Source organism: Xyrauchen texanus, chromosome 45 (assembly GCF_025860055.1).
Source record: "Xyrauchen texanus isolate HMW12.3.18 chromosome 45, RBS_HiC_50CHRs, whole genome shotgun sequence".
NCBI lineage: Eukaryota > Metazoa > Chordata > Actinopteri > Cypriniformes > Catostomidae > Xyrauchen > Xyrauchen texanus.
The window spans coordinates 5,166,891-5,191,073 of NC_068320.1; the positions used below are offsets into that span (position 1 = coordinate 5,166,891).

The 24,183-nt window shown below is 38.9% G+C and overlaps 1 protein-coding gene across 1 annotated transcript; it reads right to left on the reverse strand.

Moving 5' to 3' along the window:
* Nucleotides 1-8,415: 8,415 nt before the first annotated feature.
* On the reverse strand, nucleotides 8,416-22,728 carry LOC127637245 (mucin-22-like). The gene is made up of 16 exons (XM_052118197.1): nucleotides 22,709-22,728; nucleotides 22,324-22,481; nucleotides 20,949-21,361; nucleotides 20,649-20,710; nucleotides 20,240-20,422; nucleotides 18,512-18,669; nucleotides 17,143-18,227; nucleotides 16,832-16,893; nucleotides 16,426-16,608; nucleotides 15,353-15,509; nucleotides 15,053-15,114; nucleotides 14,669-14,826; nucleotides 9,614-9,807; nucleotides 9,369-9,430; nucleotides 9,072-9,238; nucleotides 8,416-8,941 (listed from the first exon to the last, which is right to left on the reverse strand). Exons 1-16 carry the CDS (start codon nucleotides 22,726-22,728, stop codon nucleotides 8,853-8,855), a joined length of 3,213 nt encoding a protein of 1,070 aa, XP_051974157.1. The 3' UTR covers nucleotides 8,416-8,852.
* Between the last annotated feature and the right edge of the window lie 1,455 nt (nucleotides 22,729-24,183).

Below are 24,183 nucleotides of genomic sequence, written 5' to 3' on the forward strand. Positions count from 1 at the left end.
TCAGGCTTTACGACTGTGTTAGGCCTGCCTTTGTCTTGTATCTGAATACATGAGGCCCAACAGTGACACAGACAGTGGTGATGTCTGTTTGTTTAGGTTTTTATGGAATTCCTGTTCAGATCTATATTGCTTGATTCAAAGTGGACATAAAAACTGTTCAGATAATCTGGTAGAGAGGTGCTGGGGTTTGTTTTTAGTCCATTTGTGCAATTGTAATCAGTGATGTATTGTAACACTTGCCACATTTGTCTGGAGTTGGCCATTGTGTAATGCTGTTCAGTTTTGTTTCGGTACTGTCTCTTGGCTTCTCTGATGCTCTTTCTAAAGTTATATCTGGCTGCTTTGTAGTTTTATCATTTGGATAGGCTCGTGACAGCTTAGTGGGCATGAAGATATTGACACAGGTGCTTATGTAGCCAGTAACAGGTTCAGCATAACTGTCCTGTCCACGGACTTGATGCTGACAAATTTGTAGCTGACTTGGATATCCTGCTGTAATACATTGATAGATTACGGTGATGAAAATGAAATTATCTGAGTTGGTTACAAGAATCTGGGAAGTTGAGTGATGGAGAGATTATCTGGAGTCATCGGAGAGGGAATTAGCTGCTAATCTGCTAGTGACCAAGATTGATTTGGAACGAGTTTTGGAAAAACTGGAGGATTTGGAGAACTGCAGTAGGTGAATTAACGTCTGAATTGTTGGAATTCCATAGCATGAAGAAGGCAGAGAAATGGTGAAATTCCTAGACGAGCTCTTCCCGAATCTGCTTGACATAACAGACCAAAAGCTGGAAATCGAGCGAGCTCACAGAGTCTTGGCTTGCAGTTCCGCTGAGGGAGACAGAAATTTCTGAGATCAAAGGAAAGATTTCTTGGAAGAATCACAGCCTTTTCTTGTTCCCAGACTTTTCAAATTCGACAAGAGAGAAACGTGATCGATTCAAGGAATGTGAGAAACTCTTACATCAATGGAAGATCGCTTTTGCCTGATGTTTCCGGCCAAACTGAGAATAGATACTAAGGATAGCTGCAAAGTATTTACGTGTCACCAGCAAGAATTATTTACACAGAGTCAATGGGTGAGTTAGCCATTTGGTGTTTCTTATGTGGCCCCTGAGTGAGCTATCTCGCTGTACATATTCTTGACTGTCTGAAGAAGCTGGGCACCAGCTTCTTTTTTGTTTCTTTTTGTGTTGGTTCTGCTTAGCGGCCGGAGTTTGTTTTATATAAACATAACTCTCCTTCGGGATAGTTGTGGATGAATTTGTTCATTCTATGCTGGTTCCGCTAGATGCTGGAGTTGGTTTTGTGGAGGAACACACCTTCAATACAGTTCTGGGAATGAATCCACACATTCTTTGTGTATATTCTGCCTATTTGCTGTAGTTTGTTTTACAGAGTATTTTCTGTTATGTAATTCTGTCTCACAAAATTTGTATTGAAACACCAGACTTGAGCAATCTGATGGCAACATTTTCGTGGGGACTCTGATAGGTGTACATGGACTTTTTTAGTTTAGAGGAATGGATGCCGGTTGGCGCTGTTGTGCGTGGGGTTAATGCTCACATTTTTCTTTTTTCTTTTTGTTTGGTTTGGGGGGAAGTTTGGGGTTTTATTGTTGCAATAATGGGGAATGTGGTCTTAATTGTATTTTTGACACACAATCTATTTTTTCTAAAATGTCAGGTGTTAATATGAGTGGATTGTCTCTCGCCACGTGGAATGTGAATGGGTTGGGGCACCCCATAAAAAAAAGGAATTTATTTTCTTAAACTTAAGAAATATTATATAGTGTTTCTTCAAGAAGTGCATCTTTCCCTGCAGGAAGCTGAAAGATTTGGGGTGGACATTTTTTATTTAGTGCTGGCTCAAATAAGACATTTACATTTACATTTATGCATTTGGCAGACGCTTTTTATCCAAAGCGACTTACAGTGCACTTATTACAGGGACAATCCCCCTGGAGCAACCTGGAGTTAAGTGCCTTGCTCAAGGACACAATGGTGGTGACTGTGGGGTTAGAACCAGTGTCCTTCTGATTACCAGATTACCAGTTATGTGCCTAGACCACAACACCACCACTCCATAAGAGCAGGGAGTCATTACATTGATAGGGATGTTGCAAGCCACTGGAACCCCTCATGATATAATATTGGGAGGAGACTGTATTCTGTTTATGGACTCAGTCCTTGATCATAGTGAAGCAAAAGTGTGTAAGCCCCTTAGAGCAACATTGACGCTTCACAGGATGTGTAAAAATCTTGGTTTTACAGATATTTGGAGACTTTTGAACCCATCTGTTTCCATAAGATTTATTCTAGAATAGATTCTCATATCATCTGTTGTTGACTGCTCAATTGGAAGCATCTTAGTCTCCAATCACACCCTGGTTACCTCATAAGGAGAAAAAGAAATAATAAAGCTGGCACTTTCAAATATAACTTTTGCAAAATCCTGAATTCCAATAAATGTTAAAGGCTGAAATCATTGTCTATATGGAGACCAACTGGTCCTCAGTATCTTTTTGGGCGTGTTTTGGGAGGCACTTAAGGCAGTTCTTAGGGGTCGGATCATACAGTATGCCTCATTCATCAAAAAATCCACAGCAAGAGAACTCGTGGAGATGGAAGGGAATATTAAAAGTGCCCAGGCAGAGCTGAAGTGCCGAATATCGGTTGATGGTCTCAGAAAATTGACCTGATTGAAATATAAATAAAATATTATTTTCACATGGAAAGTGGAGTTTTAGTTATTCAGGGCAAGACATTCATACTTTGAGTCTTGGGACAAAGCAGGGAAGCTTTTGGCTAGATATATAAATCAGAGAGAGTCTTTTTCTACCATTCTACCATGAAATCCAATTCTACCATGAATTCTACCATTGATTTTAATAATGCCTTTAAAGTGTTATATCTTAATATTTATAGTTCCACATCTTTGTCTACTGATGAAGATCTTAGAAACTTTGTGGGACCATTAGAACTCCCTAAATTGACAATTTAGCAAAAAAATCCTCTTGATTCTGAGACAACCTTGGAGGAGCATGACAAGTTAATTAAGGCCCTCAGCTCTTTAATGTTATCAGCTATTCTGATAACATTAGGAGTTTCATCATTATCATGTGCTCAATGGCGAATGATCAGACTCCGGTCGCTGCCATTGCAATGGACGCAGAAAAGGTGTTTGACATGGTAGAATGGGATTATCTTTTTAAGATTTTGGAAATGAATGGGTTCGGGAGTACGTTTATTGGATGGAGTAAGTAACTTTTTAGACACCCTGTAGCAGCGGTACAAACAAATTGATTAATTTCAGATTATTTTATTCTGGATAGGGGCACCTGGCAGGGTTGCCCTCTTTCCCCATTATTGTTCTGTCTTGCCCTGGAACCATTAGTAGCCACGATAAGAAAGGAGGATGATTTTCCAGGGGTGGTGGCGGGAGGTGTTGCTCAAAAGCTTTTGCTTTACGCAGAAGAATTGTATTATTATCTCTGACCCTACTAGATCTATGCCTTGCATCCAAAGAATTATTACTTACTTTTCCAAGTTCTCAAGATAAAAAGTCAATTGGTCTAAATCTGAAACTCTGACAGCGTACCGTCCATTAATTAGAGTTAATTTTGACCCTTTAATAATACGTTTTTCGAGCGATGTGGGCTGGTGGGATTCATTACATTTACCGATGATTGGGAAGGTTAATGCTATTAAAATGAACTCTATTCCAAAATTCAACTACCTGCTACAGTCTCTCCCTATAGATGTTTGGTTGCTTTCACCTGAAAGAGCCCCTCCCTGGTTCTGTATTGAACAGAAAGTTCTTGCCCCTATTTTGCCATTGCAAAGCCTTTCTATCAATCTAACCAAAGTATTTAAATCACACCCCGTTATTTTGCATTTGCACTCGGTATGGACAAAAGTGTCCAGAGTAAGTCCCCTTTCTGCTGCATTGGTGACCTATATGAGTAGTGTGTTTAGATCCTTTGAAAATTTGGTTCAACCTTTTGGTATACCCAGATCTCAGTTTTTTAGGTATCTATAGCTGCACAACTTGCTGTGTATCCGCTAGAGCAGCAGGTACTATGAGAGTGATGATTACTGCTTTTGGAAAAGGTTATGAGGCATCGGTGTATTACTCCTTGTTAATTCAGAGTCTGGGGGACAGAGCCTCAACCACTCAAGACATTATGGGAGAAAGATTTAAACTTGGAATTGGAGGAGGGAGAGTGGGCTAGGATTCTCATAAACGTCAAAACTGCATCTAGAGATGCAAGGGTGCGCCTTGTGCAATTCAAGATTTTACATCAGTTCTATTGGACCCCCTCTTAATTGTATACGCTTGGTCTTAAAGACACACCCACCTACTGGCGATGCCAATCAGAGGATGGAGAAATAACCCATGTCGTTTGGGAGTGTGTTGAGATCCAGGAGTTTTGGTTAAAGATTCAGAGTTTAGTGTGTGATGTATTAGGCACTCGGGTTTAATTTTGCCCCAGACTCTGAATCTTGGGTGATGGGGTGAATATCGACATTGAAAATAGACACAAAAAGAGTTGGGTCTTAACCAGTGTCATGATTGCCAGGTAGATCATTTTATGGGGCTGGAGGTCAGCTGGAGCACCCTCTTTTCAGGAGTGATGCTCAGAGATGGGAAGGGTGGTGGCCTTTGAGGAAGTTGCATTTAGAAGAATGGGGAGGCACAGCAAGTTCGTGGAGAAATGGGGTGGGTATATGTCATTTATGGATATGTGATTATTATTATTATATTTTTTATTAGTTTATTTATCTATTTATTTTTAAATTAAATTATTTATTTATTTATTGTGCGTGCATGTATCTATATAATTTGAGACCACTGTGATGTTGTTGGGGTCAGGGTGGGATTGGGAGGAGTAATAACGGGGGTTAAGATTGATTCAGTGTATATATGTTTTGTTTTACAGTGTTCAATTATCTGAAAAAAGTGACATCTGTGACGCAATGAAGTCACACCCCCTGTGTCTCTCACTCCAAATTAAAGCACACCTCAGGAAAATGTATGTATTAAATATTTTTTTTTAATAAATTATAATTTAATATATTAGACCTATATATTGAGATATTATAAAATGGGTTATTTGAGAGATCAAATCTTTTTGATTTGATGCATTTATTTACATACTGGACCTGTATGCAGTGCAATGCTGAATAAAAAATATGGGGAATATAGAAGTGTTAGTTGATTCTCACACTTTAAAGATGCATTTATTGTGTGATGAATCTTTCCACCTAAACATATATACTGGTTAAAATTATTTTGCAGACTATCACATAAAATGACCTGGATTGCACTTCATTAAATTATATTAGGCTTTTGATTTAAATGAATGTAAAAGCTTTTTTATTTTAGACAAATCTATTGATTTTTATGCTTTTAAAATGAATAAGCCTGTATGTTCTTATTGGGAACCTATATAAATTAAATTAAAAATTACATTCAGTTATTTTGTCCAACAGTCACCTCAAACTTCCACTGAAGCAGGTATTGTTTTCTTTTTGTGTAAATCTAAAACATTTTCATCTTCACCTGAGACATAAATCACACTGAATTTCTTACAAGAAGTAAATGAATGCAGCTGACTCTATACTTCACGCATAGAATGTCCGTGACAAACATCACTCATTCATGTTCATGCGCTACAGAGTTAAGCAAGAATGCAGGATCAAACTCTTGAGTAAACAGAATGTTTATAGCGAGCATCTTGAGATCGCTGAACCTGATTTAAACTGGTTTGTCTCTGTCTGGTTTGTCAACCTGAAACTTACTCTGAGTTTGTTCAATTATGGGTAACAGGCCTCAGGGCTGGGAACATAATAGACAAGACAGTGGAAGAAAACAGCACAACACATTATAACAATTGTCAGAATCCTGCCACTAAAATAAAAAAACAAGACTAGGCAGATGGCATAATCCTGACAATTTTGTAGCTACTAAAGAAAAAACATAACGGGTTGGTATTTTACCATGTTTCTAAAAGGTTTTATTTTGTTTACACTTGTTTTTACTCAATGCATGGTATCTAGAACGTTTTGAAATGCTGTACTGCAATATAACTGCAACCACAACGCAACTTTGTTAAATTAAAAAAAAAAAAGTTTTGTTTGGTGGGAACCCATAAGCCTTTTCTGATAATATAAATGACTCTCAAGCCTATTTCAAGATTTCAACATTGTCTTCATGTTATCATGATGTGATAAGTTTCAGAAGTGCAGAGAAATTACATAAAAAGTATGTTCGAAAGAAATACAGCATGAGGGAATAAAGGTCCAAATGATAAAATGATAAAAAAATAAAAATAAATAAACACAAAAATAAAATTTTATCTCTTCAGTTCTTCAAAAGAATAAATTTTTGAGGAGGCTTAGCCTTCGCTGCTGCTGACAGACCGCCAATATATATAAAATAAAACTACTGTTCACATGACTGAAGATTTATTAAGAATGAGCATGAAGGAATTGCCTGATTTTCCATTTGTTATGTGGCAAACTTTGTGACTGGGTAGTTACGAACTAGCAACCTCCAGGGGTGGTAGCCAGCATCTTTACCACTGAGCTACCGAGGCCCAATAGCAGGATTTAAAAAAATAATGCCATGTCATAAGTATACAACCTCTATTGCATTTAGCTGTTTCTTAAATATGTAAGGCTACACAAGTAACAAAATTAAACCATCACTCTTCAATGGCACTTATTTAAGTTTTAAAATTTAAGTTTAGTGTCGTAATCAAAAATGTATTTATATGCAGAAAATGCAATTAAAAATAAGCTGTCTCAAAAGCTAATAGAGGAGATTATTACATTACGCAAGAAAGGTCATGGCTTAAAGTAAATTTCCAAGGCACTTCAATTTCCAATAGATAAAGTTGGCAGCACCCTTCATACATTTTTAAAATATGGTACAACAGCAACCTTCTTGGGGTGTGGAAGAAAGCAAAACTTCACCAAGGGAAATGTTGACTTGAATATTCATATAATTAGGAAATACCTGTGGAGTCCTGGAAGAAGGTTTTATTGATGTATGACACTAAACTGAAAATGAGTTTTAGACCAATGGGTCAGCAGTATGTCTGGAGTAATATGACAAGGTGATGGCAAGAACGACACCATACCCACAGTCAAGCATGGAGATGGGTCAGTCCTGTTATGTGGGTGTTTTGCGGCTGCAGGAAACTGCTATCCTGACTATGTGACTGACACATGGATTCTTTCAGGCATCAGGTAATTTTGGCAAAACGTGTGATGCCTTCGGTGTGTAAATTGAAGCTCACGATCACTGGACTCCAGCAAGACAATAACACCAAGGATACATCCAAGTTGTCCAAAATCTGGTTCAGGGATAGGCTGTGTAATGTCCTTGAATGGCCCTTTCAGTCCATCATTGAAATCGCATTGCAAACCTTTGTTGGGATTTCAAGGATGCAGTGGCAGCACAGAAACCAAAGAATGTCAATGAGCTGGAAGCTTTTGCTCATGAGAAATGTGTAAAAATTCTAATAGAGAGGTGTCTGAAGCCTGAGAACACGTACCAGATAAATTTATTTGATTTTATTAAGGGTAAAGTATGCTCAACAAATGACTTTAGGAGGTTGAATATTTTTGACATGACATTTGTGGAGAGAATGTTATTTTCTATTTAAAAATGTGGGTAAACTGAACTCTTTGTTCTTAAATTCACTCAAATGTGTATTAAAAATGTACTTTGACTGTTTACTAAGGTTGTAGTTGATGTGTTTTAATTCACATCAATTGAATATATTGCTGGTCAGGGGGGTTGAATACTTTTGATTACAACTGTAGTTGGAAGTTCAGGAAGAAAGGCTCAAGTGGAATGTGAGATAAATGAGTGACAGCAGAACAGCAGTGATATTAAAAGCCATGTCATTTCTTAATGGTGCTAAGAAAGTTTGTGTGGAAATACAAATAGAAATGATAAGCTTGTCCAAGAACACAATAAAAGTCCATTGAGTGAGTGGTGTAGACAATGAATCCTGTCACCACAAGGAGCAGTTTAAATAAATGGTGAAGCAGGTTATTCTTGACATTTTTCAATATTTTGCTGATATTCACTATATTAGTATTCATGTATTTGCTCTGAAATACCTTTAAAGGGTGTTTTTTTATAATTCAGAGAAAACATCAGTTCAACTAATCAGCTGCTGATGCCAACAGATTAAATATGCGTAAATGCAAGAATACAGTAATAAAGGCATAATTTCTTATCTTTGTTTTCACTAAAAGTTTGCACACCTTTCTTTACTAAATGAACATGAGGAAACATGATATTTAACCTTTTTTTTATTTATATATAAATCAGTATAACACATATTAATAAACAGCATTATTTACTTACAGTACATGTATTTTTTTACTAAAATATTGTAGTACATGGAATATGCCAGCAATCCCAATTTTGTCTTGACAAAAAGTTTGGAAGCATTCACGAGTGAAATGCCTCGAACACAGTTGTGACCTTATTCCTCCTTTCTCCACATCCAATAGAGGCAAAACAAGCTATTATATTTTGATTAAAGAATATGAAGATCAATAATGTATTTCTTTGGAATGCCATGTATGGATAAATAGTTCAAAAATAATGCCAGAAATGTGCATTAAGAAAGGAAGTTTCAATTTCACATTGGCTTTAAATAAGCAGTAAATATCATATTTTCAATCCATTTACAATCTTGCATAACAAAGCCAGTTATAAATTGTAGCATAGAAACTAAAAGATCAAAGATGACATGATCGTCTGTATTGGTACATTTAAATGAGTAAATGTGATTTGTTTGTTTCTTTGTGTGAATGTGATGCTTAGAGGTGCATTACAGCTGACAATAGAAGTGATGTGAGGGTCATCCACAAAGCTGTGAGCATACTGGCCAAGACTGGAGACCTGGAAGCTGTATGAAAAGCAAAAATATTACAAATTCTGACTTAGCATAATTACTGTATTTATTTTCAATGCTGTGGAAACAGTCATACTTTTAAAGAAATCATTACATGATGAAATATGTATAAATGTATACTAACAAGTGTTCCCTGAAGAGTCTGTAACGTTGATGGAGTTAACATCAATTGTGAAGGTGAAATTTCCATCTTTAACTGCCTGAACAAGAGTTCTTGCCACTTCAGTCACATTAGGGATAGTGCCACTGCTGTGAAATTCAAAGACACCATCTGTCACAATGGAGCCGCTCCTGAGAAGACACAATCAGGTTCACAATCAAAGACATGGTTAAATACATAGCAAATAAACAACAGAATCAAAAAAATATGTTAAAAATAAATTTTAACAGAACAGTTTATTAATTTTAGAATACAGTTTACCTGAATTGAAGAATAAACATACGAAGGAAGTTCACAAAACGGACCCTGTAAACTTGCATAATCTATAACAGATCAATAAATAAGCTTAAAACAGATTTCCATGCTATATAGTTGTATATGTATCATCATTATTATTATTATTATTTTCAGACTGGACAAAGCATTTTCATATCAATCAAATTATGCTACAAAAACATATCCTAACCTCATCCTAACCATTTGCAATTTGATAAAAAAAATATTACCTGAGAGGTTATGGTATTTGCCAGCTGTATGGTTTCAATGGCGCTCATATCGGAGTAGACATTCAGGAATGTTTTCATAATTTTGAATGTTACGCCAAACTGTTTAACAGGTGCAGTTGTGATACTGGTGCTACTTGGAGATGCAGTTGTGGTGTTGGTGCTACTTGGAGATGCAGTTGTGGTGTTGCTAGAGACTGTTGCATTTGAAGTCACATTCAATGTTTAGTGATGAATTACAAGAAAAAGGGACACAGTACATTGTCAGTGATACAAATTATTATTATTATATTATTTAAATGAATATTAACAATATCTATGTTAATTAAGTTTGTCTTGAGTTTACATTAATCTTAACCACTAATATAACATTTCAGCTGCCATCAAAAAGTGATAAGAGTGTCTTCAAATAGGCCGCTGTGCAAAAAACTTAAAGCTCTGCCTTCACTGTCAGTGTGACACTAGATATGAAAAAATTTCATCATCAAGCAATTTGTTTGTTCACACTGAACGTGAAACTGCTGTGCAACAGCACAATCCCAGCCACTCACAACATATTGGATGTAATATATTATTTGCTTGTCTTCCACGAATGCTTACAGATCTACGAGTTCCCCTTCTGTCACTCACTCGATGTTGTGCCGATGTAGTGACACTAGTAGTCGCTCTTGAGAGCCCCAAAACACCTTCAAATCTTTGAGAAAAGACCAGTGAGAATTGCCGAGCAGAATTTGCATGCCACTCCCCTGGACATACGGGTATAAAAGGGAGCTGGAATGCAGAGTTCATTCAGATTTTTTCTTCGGAGCCGAACGGTTGTGTATCAGCGAGCTGAATCCACTGCTGTTCCAATTCACCTCTAAAGAAGCTTTTGCTGTTGGATATATTGCACATTCCAGCGGCTTTCTCTCCATCTGCACGCTTAATGAAGAGCAATGCCCCTGGGTGTTTCGACAGTGCTAAAAAAGTGTATTTCTCTTCTAAAGAGTAATATTTCCTATATTAGAGCAAACACATTGACGTTGAACGGCCTTTTGAAGACAAGTCTTTTTAAAGATGCCTTTCCATCTATGTGTAGTTCCTGGGTGTCGTCGTTACCTCTCCACCTCTGACGGCCACGATCACTGCCTTACGTGTCTGGGCAGTAATCATGTTGAGGAAGCATTCGGGGATGGTTCATGTTCTCACTTCAGCCTTCTCCTCCGCTGGTCCTTCAACCTACGGGTATGAGGCCGCCCCGGTTGACACTGATGGCGATTTGGGGACTTCTATGGGTATGGTTCCACTGGGTAATCCTTCCCTTGTACGCACGTTTGCTCCCGTCCAGTTCTGGGATGAGGCGGGCAGCTCGCCTCAGTGCCAGCCTGTCTCTTTCGGAGCTCGCGGGATAGATGAGATGTTGATCGCTGCATTGGAGAGCACCTTGGTGATGTCAGATGCCGAGGACTTGACTGGGCTGGCGACTTTGGCCTGGGCCACCATGAGTGTTGGGCTAGAGTAGAACCCTCCACCCGCACCTGAGCTCTCACGGCTTGATGACTGGTCCTTCGTGTCAGTGCGCTGCTCGTGGCCACACCCCCTCCAGTCCCCTTCTTCCCAGAGGTGTATGACAAGCTGAACCAAATCCTTCAGCTCGCCTGCTGTCACTGCCCTCGAAGGCTGAGGGTTATGCCACCATTCCCCAGGTGGATAAGGCGATCGCGGAAGACCTGTGTCCGCTGAGCGCCGCCACCTGGCGGAGACGCCCGGCACTCCCTTCCCACCGTGCGATGAAGGTCACGGCGTGCGCACTCGGGCAGACGGTGTCCACTCTCGTGGTCCAGGAGTGCCACCTGTGGCTGAACTTGGTTGAGATGAAGGACGTGGACAAGGCATGTTACCTGAATGCGCCCATCTACCAGGTTGGCCTTTTCGGTGACACCATCGAGGACTTTGCCCAGCAGTTCTCGGTGGTGAAGCAACAGACCAAGGCCATCCAGCACATCTTGCCCCTGTGTGGTTCAAGAGTGCGCACCCTATCTGTTCGCCAAGGGCATCCCCCTGTGGCGACACAAGTCCAAGTGGCTCCGCCCCAGCCTGAACAAAGATCTTGGCCCTGGTGTAGAGCCCCCCACTGGAGAGCGAGTCCCCGCCACTAGACACCCAAGAGGTTTCCTAGGCGCCCTGAGATTGGAGACCTGAGGAAGGAGATGACTGCCGGAACTCTGGAGCTGGTAAGCAGACCACTTCATTCCCCAGTGGAGTGCTGGGAGGAGAATCTTTTTTTCCCCTTTTCTTTTATGGTCGCCACACCCCGCATTGGCTGCGGTACGCACATTGTAAAAAAAGAGAGCATTTCCTCTCTCTTCGGGTCACACCGGCAGTGCCTATGGCCCAATAGGCCCTCCTTCTCAGCAGAGCAAGTTAAGTGCTTTGAGGGCTCCCTCTCTGCGGCCGCCTCGGGTTGGCTATGATTAAATTCACCACGCAACCACCCCGGTTCTGCGGCGTTCACTTCATGTTAGCGAAGGGCAAGAACGCTGCTGTCCTACGTGCAGAGATCACGGCCCTTCTGCAGAAGAGCACGATAGAGACTGTTCCTCCAGCCGAGGAACAAGGCGACGTGCCAGCATGGGAGCAGGCTGCGCCAGCCGCGCCTTTCTCTCTCTATGTTTCTCCATCTTAATGACCTGGGGCCATCTTAAAGCTATCATACGCATCAGGAAAGGCGAAATTTCCCAGTTTTCCTATTCTTTCAAGGGGGAAAGACCCTGCGGACACAACACCTGCCCAGACTGGGGGAGGTAAAGAGTGGTGAAATACATCACATGGGCTTTTAGGTCACATGTGGAGAATGGCACAGTGGTAGATCCTACCTCATTGGGAGGGAGGAGTTGCAACAAACACAGAGACCGGGGGGCAGCAGGAACTGCCCAAGGGAGACACGGGTCCGCTCGCAAGGGGACCATACCATGGAAAATACACACAGGGGGAAAATTCCACGTGGGAGCCCGTCCTGTGGAGCACCTATTCCAGTACAGGGTAAATTGAGTACCCGCATTGGTCTTGGTTGGCAAATTCCTCCGCTGAATTCGCGGACCAGAGGGCTAGGGAGGAGTTTTCCAGGGAGCCGAGTTTGTGGGATCTCCTGGGGTAAAAGCGTACGGTATTACCTCAGCGGAGGGGAAGGGCGCTATGTGCAAGCGGTTCACGCGGTCAGTTTGTCAGAGTGTACTGAGTTCTACTGGCTAGGACCTGAGAAATCACGGGACGAAACCGACTCAACCCTGAGATTGTAAAATCTCGCAAAGGTATTGGGCATTGCCCAACCCGCTGCTCGGCATACGTCTGCTAGGGAGGTGCCCCTGGTCAGTGCCCATGAGGACGCATCACTTCATGTTGAGTGAGCTCGGACCCACAAGGGGGGGGCTTGTGTGCGATAGGCCAACGTAATGGCGTCTACTACCCAGTGGGAAAACCTCTCTTTGGAGACAGCGTTCCCTTTCCACCAAAGCAGACAAAGAGCTGCTCAGAACGTCTAAAGCTCTGCGTGTGGTCCAAGTAGATACGCAAAGCACGTACCGGACACAGCAACGAAGGGGATGGGCCTGCCTCCTCCCGGGGCAGCGCTTGCAGGTTCACTACCTGGTTCCTGAAGGGTGTGGTAGGAACCTTGGTCACATAGCCCGGTCGCAGTCTTAGGATCACATGAGTGTCTGCCAGACCGAACTCCAGACAGGTGTCGCTGACAGAGAACGCTTGCAGGTCCACGACCCTTTTGATGGAGGCGAGCGCGATCAGGAGGGTCGTCTTCAAGGAGAGGGCCCTGAGTCCGAATGATTCTAGTGGCTCAAAGGGGAGTCTCTGAAGGCCCGAGAGGACCACTGAGAGGTCCCAGGAGGGGAACAGGCTCGGCATGGAGGGATTTAACCTCCAGGTGCCTCTTAGGAACCTGATAATTAAGTCATGCTTACCCAAAGACCTGCCGTCTACTGTGTTGTGGTGGGCCACGATAGCAGCTACATACACCTTCAACGTGGACGGGGATAGCCTTCCCTCCAACCTCTCCTGCAGGAATGAAAGCACTGACCTAACTGTGCACCTCTGTGGGTCTTCAGCCTGGGAAGAACACAAATTTGCCATCAAGGGCCACTTCAGGGCATAAAGTTGCCTGGTAGAGGGGGCTTTGGCTTGGTTGAGCGTGTCTACGACAGCAGGTGGTAGATCAGCTAGATATTCTGCATCCCATCCAGGGGCCAGATGTGGCGGTTCCAGAGGTCTGGGTGCGGATGCTAGACTGTGCCCCGTCCTTGAAAAAGAAGGTCCTTCTTCAGGGGGATTTGCCAGGGAGGGGCTGTCACAAGGAGTACGAGATCAGAGAACCAAGTCCGAGTGGGCCAATAGGGAGCCACTAGAATAACTTGTTCCCCGTCCTCCCTGACTTTGCACAGCACCTGTGCAAGCAGGCTCACTGGGGGAAATGCGTACTTGCGCAACCCAGTGGGCCAACTGTTTGCCAGCAAGTCTGCCCTGAGGGGAGCCTCTGTTCAGGCGTACCAGAGCGGGCAGTGGGAGGTCTCTCGGGAGGCGAACAGGTCTACCTGGGCCTTGCCGAACCGTTCCCAAACTAGCTGGACCGACTGGAGGTGAAGCCTCCAATCTCCAATGGGCAAGCGTTGTCGTGATAGCGCGTCCACTACCACGTTGAGGTTGCCCGGGATGTGAGTGGCACGCAGCGACTTGAGTTGCTCAATTTGGAGGCGTCTGTGGTGTCCAGGACGCGTCGTGACACCTGCTGCAAGGGGACTCCTGTCCGTAGAAAACAGAGGTCTGTCCATGGTTTGAAAGTTTGGCGGCAGGTTGGGTTGATGAGCACACGGTGCATGCGTCATATGCCCCAGGAGCCTCTGGAAATGTTTTAAGGGGACCGCCGTGCCCGGCCTTCTTCGACACAACGTCGAAGTGAGCGACAGACAGGGAACCACAGATAATTGCTGTGCTTAATTGTACATGATTACTACATTAGAAAACAAAATGATTATATTCAAAGTTATAGTAAATCTGCAAGCACATACTGACCAGCAAGTTCTGAAACATTGACAGATTTCAGATCAACTGTGAAGCTGAAATTTCCATTTGTAGCTCCCTGAACGAAGGTGTCTTTAACTTCTGAAACATTAGGGCGAGTGCCATTATTGTCAAATTCAAGGACACTATCTGTCACAATGGAGCCGCTCCTGTGAAGAAATAATCATGATGAAACACAGTCAAATAATTAGCAAATGTAAAATGGAATAGAACAATGTAATAAATTGTTGAGTTGAATTATAACATGACAAACCAAAAGACCATTCTAAAAAGAAAATAATAAACATTAACAATAAATCATAAATCAATCTGTTATGATGAAACATAAACAGTGTTTGATTTTTTTTGTTTGTTTGTGTTTCATGCACTGTTTACCTGAATCGCAGAATAACCATGCGAATAAAGTTTGGAAAACGGATCTTGTAAACTTTGAAAACCTATAATAGATGATAAATAAACTGTCATATATACACAACATGTAAAGAAAGAGTGAGAGAGAAAGAGAGAGAGAGAGTAGTCATTCAGTCAAAGTAAAGCAAGTTCTTATCAAGCTTTTCATCCTGAACATGTAGAAATATTATAAGTGTATAATATCAATTGTTTTTTTTAAATAGAGGCAGAGTATTACAAATATTAGGATAAGTATAACCATTAGACACTGGATAAAAATATTACCTCAGTGGTGATGCGATCTTTCAGCTTTATGGTTTCAGGATCGTTCAAATTTGAGTAGACAGCATTGAATGTTTCACTAATGCTGAAAATTACATTAAACTTTGTAACAGGTGCAGTTGAAGTGGTGGTGCTAATAGTAGATGCAGTTGTGATGCTGCTGTTATTTGGAGATGCAGTTGTGATGTTGTTTCTATTTGGAGATGCATTTGTGATGTTGCTGTTATTAGGAGATGCAGTTGTGATGTTGTTATTTGGAGATGCAGTTGTGATGTTGTTTCTATTTGGAGATGCATTTGTGATGTTGCTGTTATTAGGAGATGCAGTTGTGATGTTGTTATTTGGAGATGCAGTTGTGATGTTGTTGTTATTTGGAGATGCAGTTGTGATGTTGGTTTTATTTGGAGATGCAGTTGTGATGTTGTTGTTATTTGGAGATGCAGTTGTGATGTTGGTTCTATTTGGAGATGCAGTTGTGATGTTGATTCTATTTGGAGATGCAGTTGTGATGTTGCTGTTATTAGGAGATGCAGTTGTGATGTTGGTTCTATTTGGAGATGCAGTTGTAAAGTTGGTTCTATTTGGAGATGCAGTTGTGATGTTGCTGTTATTTGGAGATGCAGTTGTGATGTTGGTTCTATTTGGAGATGCAGTTGTGATGTTGTTGTTATTTGGAGATACAGTTGTGATGTTGCTGTTATTTGGAGATGCAGTTGTGATGTTGCTGATATTAGTAGATGCAGTTGTGATGTTGCTGTTATTACGAGATGCAGTTGTGATGCTGCTAGTGAATGTTGTAGTTGAGGTCACATTCTGGGTTACTATTTAGTGAACAATTACAGGAAAAAGGAACACAGTTCATTGTCAGTAATAAAAAAGATAATAATAATTATTATGAACATTATTATTTGAATTAACATAAACAATCACAATGTATCGTAATATACATTCGCCTTGAGTTGTGTCTAAATTGTTTTTAAATTGTGAAATGAAATGGCCTGAACCACAGATAATTGCTGTGCTTAATTGTGCACGATCACTACATTAGAGAACAAAATGAATACATTCAAAGTTACTGTAAATCTGCAAGCACATACTGACCAGCAAGTTCTGAAACATTGACAGAGTTTGTATCAACTGTGAAGTTGAAATTTCCATTTGTAGCTGCCTGAACGAAGGTGCCTTTAACTTCTGACACATTAGGGCGAGTGACATTGTTGTCAAATTCAAGGACACCATCTGTCACAATGGAGCCGCTCCTGAGAAGAAACAATCATGATGAAACACAGTCAAATAATTAGCAAATGCAAAATGGAATGAAACAATTAAAAAATTTGAGTTGACTTATAACATAACAAACCAAAAGACAATTCAATCAAGAAAAAAATAAATCTATTTAAAAATGATGCATAAATCAATCTGTTATGATGAAATATAAACAGTGTGTGATATTTTTTTGTTTGTGTTTCATGCATTGTTTACCTGAATTGCAGAATAACCATGCGAACAAAGTTTGGAAAACGGATCTTGTAAACTTTGAAAACCTATAATAGATAATAAATAAACAGTCATATATACACAATATGTAAAGAAAGAGAGAGAGAGAGACAGAGAGAAAGAAAGAGAGAGAGTAGTCATTCAGTCAAAGTAAAGCAAGTTCTTATCAAGCTTTTCATCCTGAACATGTAGAAATATTATAAGTGTATAATATCAATTGTTTTTTTTTAAATTGATGCTGAGTATTACAAATATTAGGATAAGTCTAACCATTCGACATTGGATGAAAATATTACCCCAGTGGTGATGCGATCTTTCAGCTTAATGGTTTCAGGATCGTTCAAATTTGAGTAGACAGCATTGAATGTTTCACTAATGCTGAAAATTATATTAAAGATTGTAACAGGTGCAGTTGTGGTGCTAATAGTAGATGCAGTTGAAGTGGTGGTGCTAATAGCAGATGTAGTTGTGATGTTGGTTCTATTTGGAGATGCAGTTGTGATGTTGGTTCTATTTGGAGATGCAGTTGTGATGTTGGTTCTATGTGGAGATGCAGATGTGATGTTGGTTCTATGTGGAGATGAAGTTGTGATGTTGCTGTTATTTAGAGATGCAGTTGTGATGTTGGTTCTATTCAGAGAGGCAGTTGTGATGTTGGTTCTATTTGGAGATGAAGTTGTGATGTTGCTGTTATTTAGAGATGCAGTTGTGATGTTGGTTCTATTCAGAGATGTTGTTGTGATGTTGATTCTATTTGGCAATGCAGTTGTGATGTTGGTTCTATTCGGAGATGCAGTTGTGATGTTGGTGTTATTAGGAGATGCAGTTGTGATGTTGTTGTTATATGGAGAGGCAGTTGTGATGTTGCTGTTATTTGGAGATGCAGTTGTGATGTTGTTGTTATTTGGAGAGGCAGTTGTGATGTTGCTGTTATTAGGAGATGCAGTTGTGATGTTGGTGTTATTTGGAGATGCAGTTGTGATGTTGGTTCTATTCAGAGATGCAGTTGTGATGTTGCTGTTAATTGGAGATGCAGTTGTGATGTTGCTGTTATTTGGAGACGCAGTTGTGATGTTGCTATTATTTGGAGATACAGTTGTGATGTTGGTGTTAATAGGAGATGCAGTTGTGATGGTGTTATTTGGAGATGCAGTTGTGATGTTGGTGTTATTTGGAGATGCAGTTGTGATGTTGGTGTTATTTGGAGATGCAGTTGTGATGTTGCTGTTATTTGGAGATGCAGTTGTGATGTTGGTGTTATTTGGAGATGCAGCTGTGATGTCGGTGTTAATAGGAGATAAAGTTGTGATGCTGTTGTTATTTGGAGATGCAGTTGTGATGCTGCTAGTGAATGTTGTATTTGAGGTCTCATTCTGGGTTACTATTTAGTGAACAATTGCAGGAAAAAGGAACACAGTTCATTGTCAGTATAAATTTTTTTATAATAATAATTATTATGAACATTATTATTTGAATTAACATAAACAATCACAATGTATCGTAATATTCATTTGCCTTGAGTTGAGTAAAAAAATAAATAATAATTTGTGAAATGAAACGGCCTGAACCACAGATAATTGCTGTGCTTAATTGTGCACGATCACTACATTAGAGAACAAAATGAAGATATTCAAAGTTACTGTAAATCTGCAAGCACATACTGACCAGCAAGTTCTGTAATATTGATGGAGTTTGTATCAACTGTGAAGTTGAAATTTCCATTTGTAGCTGCCTGAACGAAGGTTTTTGTCACTTCTGACACATTAGGGATAGTGCCATTGTTGTTAAATTCAAGGACACTATCTGTCACAATGGAGCCGCTCCTGAGAAGAAACAATCATGATGAAACACAGTCAAATAATTAGCAAATGTAAAATGGAATAAAAAAATTTAATCAATTGTGGAGTTTATTTATAACATAACAAACCAAAAGACAATTCAAACAAGAAAACAATAAACCAATTTAAAAATGATGCATAAATCAATCTGTTATGATGAAATATAAACAGTGTGTGATATTTTTTTGTTTGTGTTTCATGCACTGTTTACCTGAATTGCAGAATAACCATGCGAACAAAGTTTGGAAAACGGATCTTGTAAACATTGAAAACCTATAATAGATAATAAATAAACAGTCATATATACACAATTTGTAAAGAAAGAAAGAGAGAGAGACAGAGAGAAAGAAAGAGAGAGAGAGAGAGAGAGAGAGTAGTCATTCAGTCAAAGTAAAGCAAGTTCTTATCAAGCTTTTAATCCTGAACATGTAGAAATATTATAAGTGTATAATATCAATTGTTTTTTTTAAATAGATGCAGAGTATTACAAATATTAGGATAAGTATAAACATTAGACATTGGATAAAAATATTACCCCAGTGGTGATGCGATCTTTCAGCTTTATGGTTTCAGGATCGTTCAAATTTGAGTAGACAGCAATGAATGTTTCACTAATGCTGAAACTTAAATTAAACTTTGTAACAGGTGCAGTTGAAGTGGTGGTGCTAATAGCAGATGCAGTTGTGTTGTTGATTCTATTTGGAGATGCAGTTGTGATGTTGTTGTTATTAGGAGATATAGTTGTGATGTTGGTGTTAATAGGAGATACAGTTGTGATGTTGGTGTTAATAGGAGATACGGTTGTGATGTTGGTGTTAATAGGAGATACGGTTGTGATGTTGGTGTTAATAGGAGATACAGTTGTGATGTTGTTGTTATTTGGAAATGCCGTTGTGATGTTGGTGTTATTAGGAGATACAGTTGTGATGTTGGTGTTATTAGGAGTTACAGTTGTGATGTTGGTATTATTTGGAAATACAGTTGTGATGTTGGTGTTAATAGGAGATACAGTTGTGATGTTGTTGTTATTTGGAGATGCAGTTGTGATGTTGGTGTTATTAGGAGATGCAGTTGTGATGTTGGTGTTATTAGGAGATACAGTTGTGATGTTTTTGTTATTTTGAGATGCAGTTGTGATGTTGTTGTTATTTGGAGATACAGTTGTGATGTTGGTGTTATTTGGAGATGCAGATGTGATGTTGTTGTTATTTGGAGATGCAGTTGTGATGTTGTTGTTATTTGGAGATGCAGTTGTGATGCTGCTAGTGAATGTTGTAGTTGAGGTCACATTCTGGGTTACTATTTAGTGAACAATTGCAGGAAAAAGGAACACAGTTCATTGTCAATAAACAAATATTATAATTATTATTTTTATGAACATTATTATTTGAAATAACATAAACAATCACAATGTATCGTAATATAAATTCACCTTGAGTTGTGTTTACATTTTTTTTAAATTGTGAAATGAAACGGCCTGAACCACAGATAATTGCTGTGCTTAATTGTGCACGATCACTACATTAGAGAACAAAATGAATACATTCAAAGTTACTGTAAATCTGCAACCACATACTGACCAGCAAGTTCTGTAATATTGATGGAGTTTGTATCAACTGTGAAGTTAAAATTTCCATTTGTAGCTGCCTGAACAAAGGTGTTTGTCACTTCTGACACATTAGGGCGAGTGCCATTATTGTCAAATTCAAGGACACTATCTGTCACAATGGAGCCGCTCCTGAGAAGAAACAATCATGATGAAACACAGTCAAATAATTAGCAAATGTAAAATGGAATAAAACAATTGAATCAATTATGGAGTTGACTTATAACATAACAAATCAAAAGACAATTCAAACAAGAAAACAATAAACCAATTTAAACATTATGCATAAATCAATTTGTTATGATGAAAAATATACAGTGTGTGATATTTTTTTGTTTGTGTTTCATGCACTGTTTACCTGAATTGCAGAATAACCATGCGAACAAAGTTTGGAAAACGGATCTTGTAAACTTTGAAAACCTATAATAGATAATAAATAAACAGTCATATATACACAACATGTAAAGGAAGAGTGAGCGAGAAAGAGAGAGAGAGAGTAGTCATTTAGTCAAAGTAAAGCAAGTTCTTATCAAGCTTTTAATCCTGAACATGTAGAAATATTATAAGTGTATAATATCAATTGTTTTTTTTAAATAGATGCTGAGTATTACAAATATTAGGATAAGTATAACCATTAGACATTGGATAAAAATATTACCTCAGTGGTGATGCGATCTTTCAGCTTTATGGTTTCAGGATCGTTCAAATTCGAGTAGACAGCATTGAATGTTTCACTAATGCTGAAAATTACATTAAACTTTGTAACAGGTGGAGTTGAAGTGGTGGTGCTAATAGTAGATGCAGTTGAAGTGGTGGTGCTAATAGTAGATGCAGTTGTGATGTTGGTTCTATTTGGAGATGCAGTTGTGATGTTGATTCTGTTTGGAGATGCAGTTGTGATGTTGGTGTTATTTGGAGATGCAGTTTTGATGTTGATGTTATTTGGAGATGCAGTTGTGATGTTGGTGTTATTTGGAGATGCAGTTGTGATGTTGGTTCTATTTGGAGATGCAGTTGTGATGTTGATGTTATTTGGAGATGCAGATGTGATGTTGGTGTTATTTGGAGATGCAGTTGTGATGTTGATGTTATGTGGAGATGCAGTTGTGATGTTGGTTCTATTTGGAGATGCAGTTGTGATGTTGGTGTTATTTGGAGATGCAGTTGTGATGTTGGTGTTAATAGGAGATGCAGTTGTGATGTTGTTGTTATTTGGAGATGCAGTTGTGATGTTGGTGTTATTTGGAGATGCAGTTGTGATGTTGGTTCTATTTGGAGATGCAGTTGTAATGTTGTTGTTATTTGGAGATGCAGTTGTGATGTTGCTGTTATTTGGAGATGCAGTTGTGATGTTGGTTCTATTTGGAGATGCAGTTGTGATGTTGTTGTTATTTGGAGATGCAGTTGTGATGTTGCTGTTATTTGGAGATGCAGTTGTGATGTTGGTTCTATTTGGAGATGCAGTTGTGATGTTGTTGTTATTTGGAGATGCAGTTGTGATGTTGGTTCTATTTGGAGATGCAGTTGTGATGTTGTTGTTATTTGGAGATGCAGTTGTGATGTTGCTGTTATTTGGAGATGAAGTTGTGATGTTGGTGTTAATAGGAGATGCAGTTGTGATGTTGGTTCTATTTGGAGATGCAGTTGTGATGTTGCTGTTGTTTGGAGATGCAGTTGTGATGTTGTTGTTATTCGGAGATGCAGTTGTGATGCTGCTAGTGAATGTTGTAGTTGAGGTCACATTCTGGGTTACTATTTAGTGAACAATTGCAGGAAAAAGGAAAACAGTTCATTGTCAATAAACAAATATTATAATTATTATTTTTATGAACATTATTATTTGAAATAACATAAACAATCACAATGTATCGTAATATAAATTCGCCTTGAGTTGTGTTTAAATTTTTTATAAATTTTGAAATGAAACGGCCTGAACCACAGATAATTGCTGTGCTTAATTGTGCACGATCACTACATTAGAGAACAAAATGAATACATTCAAAGTTACTGTAAATCTGCAAGCACATACTGACCAGCAAGTTCTGTAATATTGATGGAGTTTGTATCAACTGTGAAGTTGAAATTTCCATTTGTAGCTGCCTGAACGAAGGTGTTTGTCACTTCTGACACATTAGGGCGAGTGCCATTATTGTCAAATTCAAGGACACTATCTGTCACAATGGAGCCGCTCCTGAGAAGAAACAATCATGATGAAATACAGTCAAATAATTAGCAAATGTAAAATGGAATAAAACAATTGAATCAATTATGGAGTTGACTTATAACATAACAAATCAAAAGACAATTCAAACAAGAAAACAATAAACCAATTTAAACATTATGCATAAATCAATCTGTTATGATGAAATATAAACAGTGTGTGATATTTTTTTTGTTTGTGTTTCATGCATTGTTTACCTGAATCGCAGAATAACCATGCGAACAAAGTTTGGAAAACGGATCTTGTAAACTTTGAAAACCTATAATAGATAATAAATAAACAGTCATATATACACAACATGTAAAGAAAGAGTGAGAGAGAAAGAGAGAGAGAGAGTAGTCATTAAGTCAAAGTAAAGCAAGTTCTTATCAAGCTTTTCATCCTGAACATGTAGAAATATTATAAGTGTATAATATCAATTGTTTTTTTTAAATAGATGCTGAGTATTACAAATATTAGGATAAGTATAACCATTAGACATTGGATAAAAATATTACCTCAGTGGTGATGTGATCTTTCAGCTTTATGGTTTCAGGATCGTTCAAATTTGAGTAGACAGCATTGAATGTTTCACTAATGCTGAAAATTACATTAAACTTTGTAACAGGTGGAGTTGAAGTGGTGGTGCTAATAGTAGATGCAGTTGAAGTGGTGGTGCTAATAGTAGATGCAGTTGTGATGTTGTTTCTATTTGGAGATGCAGTTGTGATGTTGCTGTTATTTGGAGATGCAGATGTGATGTTGATTCTATTTGGAGATGCAGTTGTGATGTTGGTTCTATTTGGAGATGCAGTTGTGATGTTGATGTTATTTGGAGATGCAGTTGTGATGTTGGGGTTATTTGGAGATGCAGTTGTGATGTTGCTGTTATTAGGAGATGCAGTTGTGATATTGTTTCTATTTGGAGATGCAGTTGTGATGTTGGTGTTATTTGGAGATGCAGTTGTGATGTTGGTGTTATTTGGAGATGCAGTTGTGATGTTGGTTCTATTTGGAGATGAAGTTGTGATGTTGTTGTTATTTGGAGATGCAGTTGTGATGTTGTTGTTATTTGGAGATGCAGTTGTGATGTTGGTGTTATTTGGAGATGCAGTTGTGATGTTGATGTTATTTGGAGATGAAGTTGTGACGTTGATTCTATTTGGAGATGCAGATGGGATGTTGGTGTTAATAGGAGATGCAGTTGTGATGTTGTTGTTATTTGGAGATGCAGTTGTAATGTTGCTGTTATTTGGAGATGCAGTTGAGATGTTGTTATTTGGAGATGCAGTTGTGATGCTGCTGTTATTTCGAGATGCAGTTGAGATGCTGCTAGAGAATGTTGTAGTTGAGGTCTCATTCTGGGTTACTATTTAGTGAACAATTGCAGGAAAAAGGAACATAGTTAATTGTCAGTAAAAAAAATATAATAATAATAATTATTATGAACATTATTATTTGAATTAATATAAACAATCACATCGTATCATAATATACATTTGCCTTGAGTTGTGCAATGAAACGGCCTGAACCACAGATAATTGCTGTGCTTAATGGTGCAAGATCACTTGCATTAGAGAACAAAATGAATACATTCAAAGTTACTGTAAATCTGCAACCACATACTGACCAGCAAGTTCTGTAATATTGATGGAGTTCGTATCAACTGTGAAGTTGAAATTTCCATTTGTAG

Coding starts and splice junctions, on each gene's coding strand:
- LOC127637245 (XM_052118197.1), bottom strand. CDS start 22,728: ATGGTTATTCTGCGATTCAG. Junction 22,482..22,708: donor ATGGTTATTCTGCGATTCAG/GTAAACAATGCA, acceptor GTTTCTTCTCAG/GAGCGGCTCCATTGTGACAG. Junction 9,431..9,613: donor CAAATACCATAACCTCTCAG/GTAATATTTTTT, acceptor GATCTGTTATAG/ATTATGCAAGTTTACAGGGT.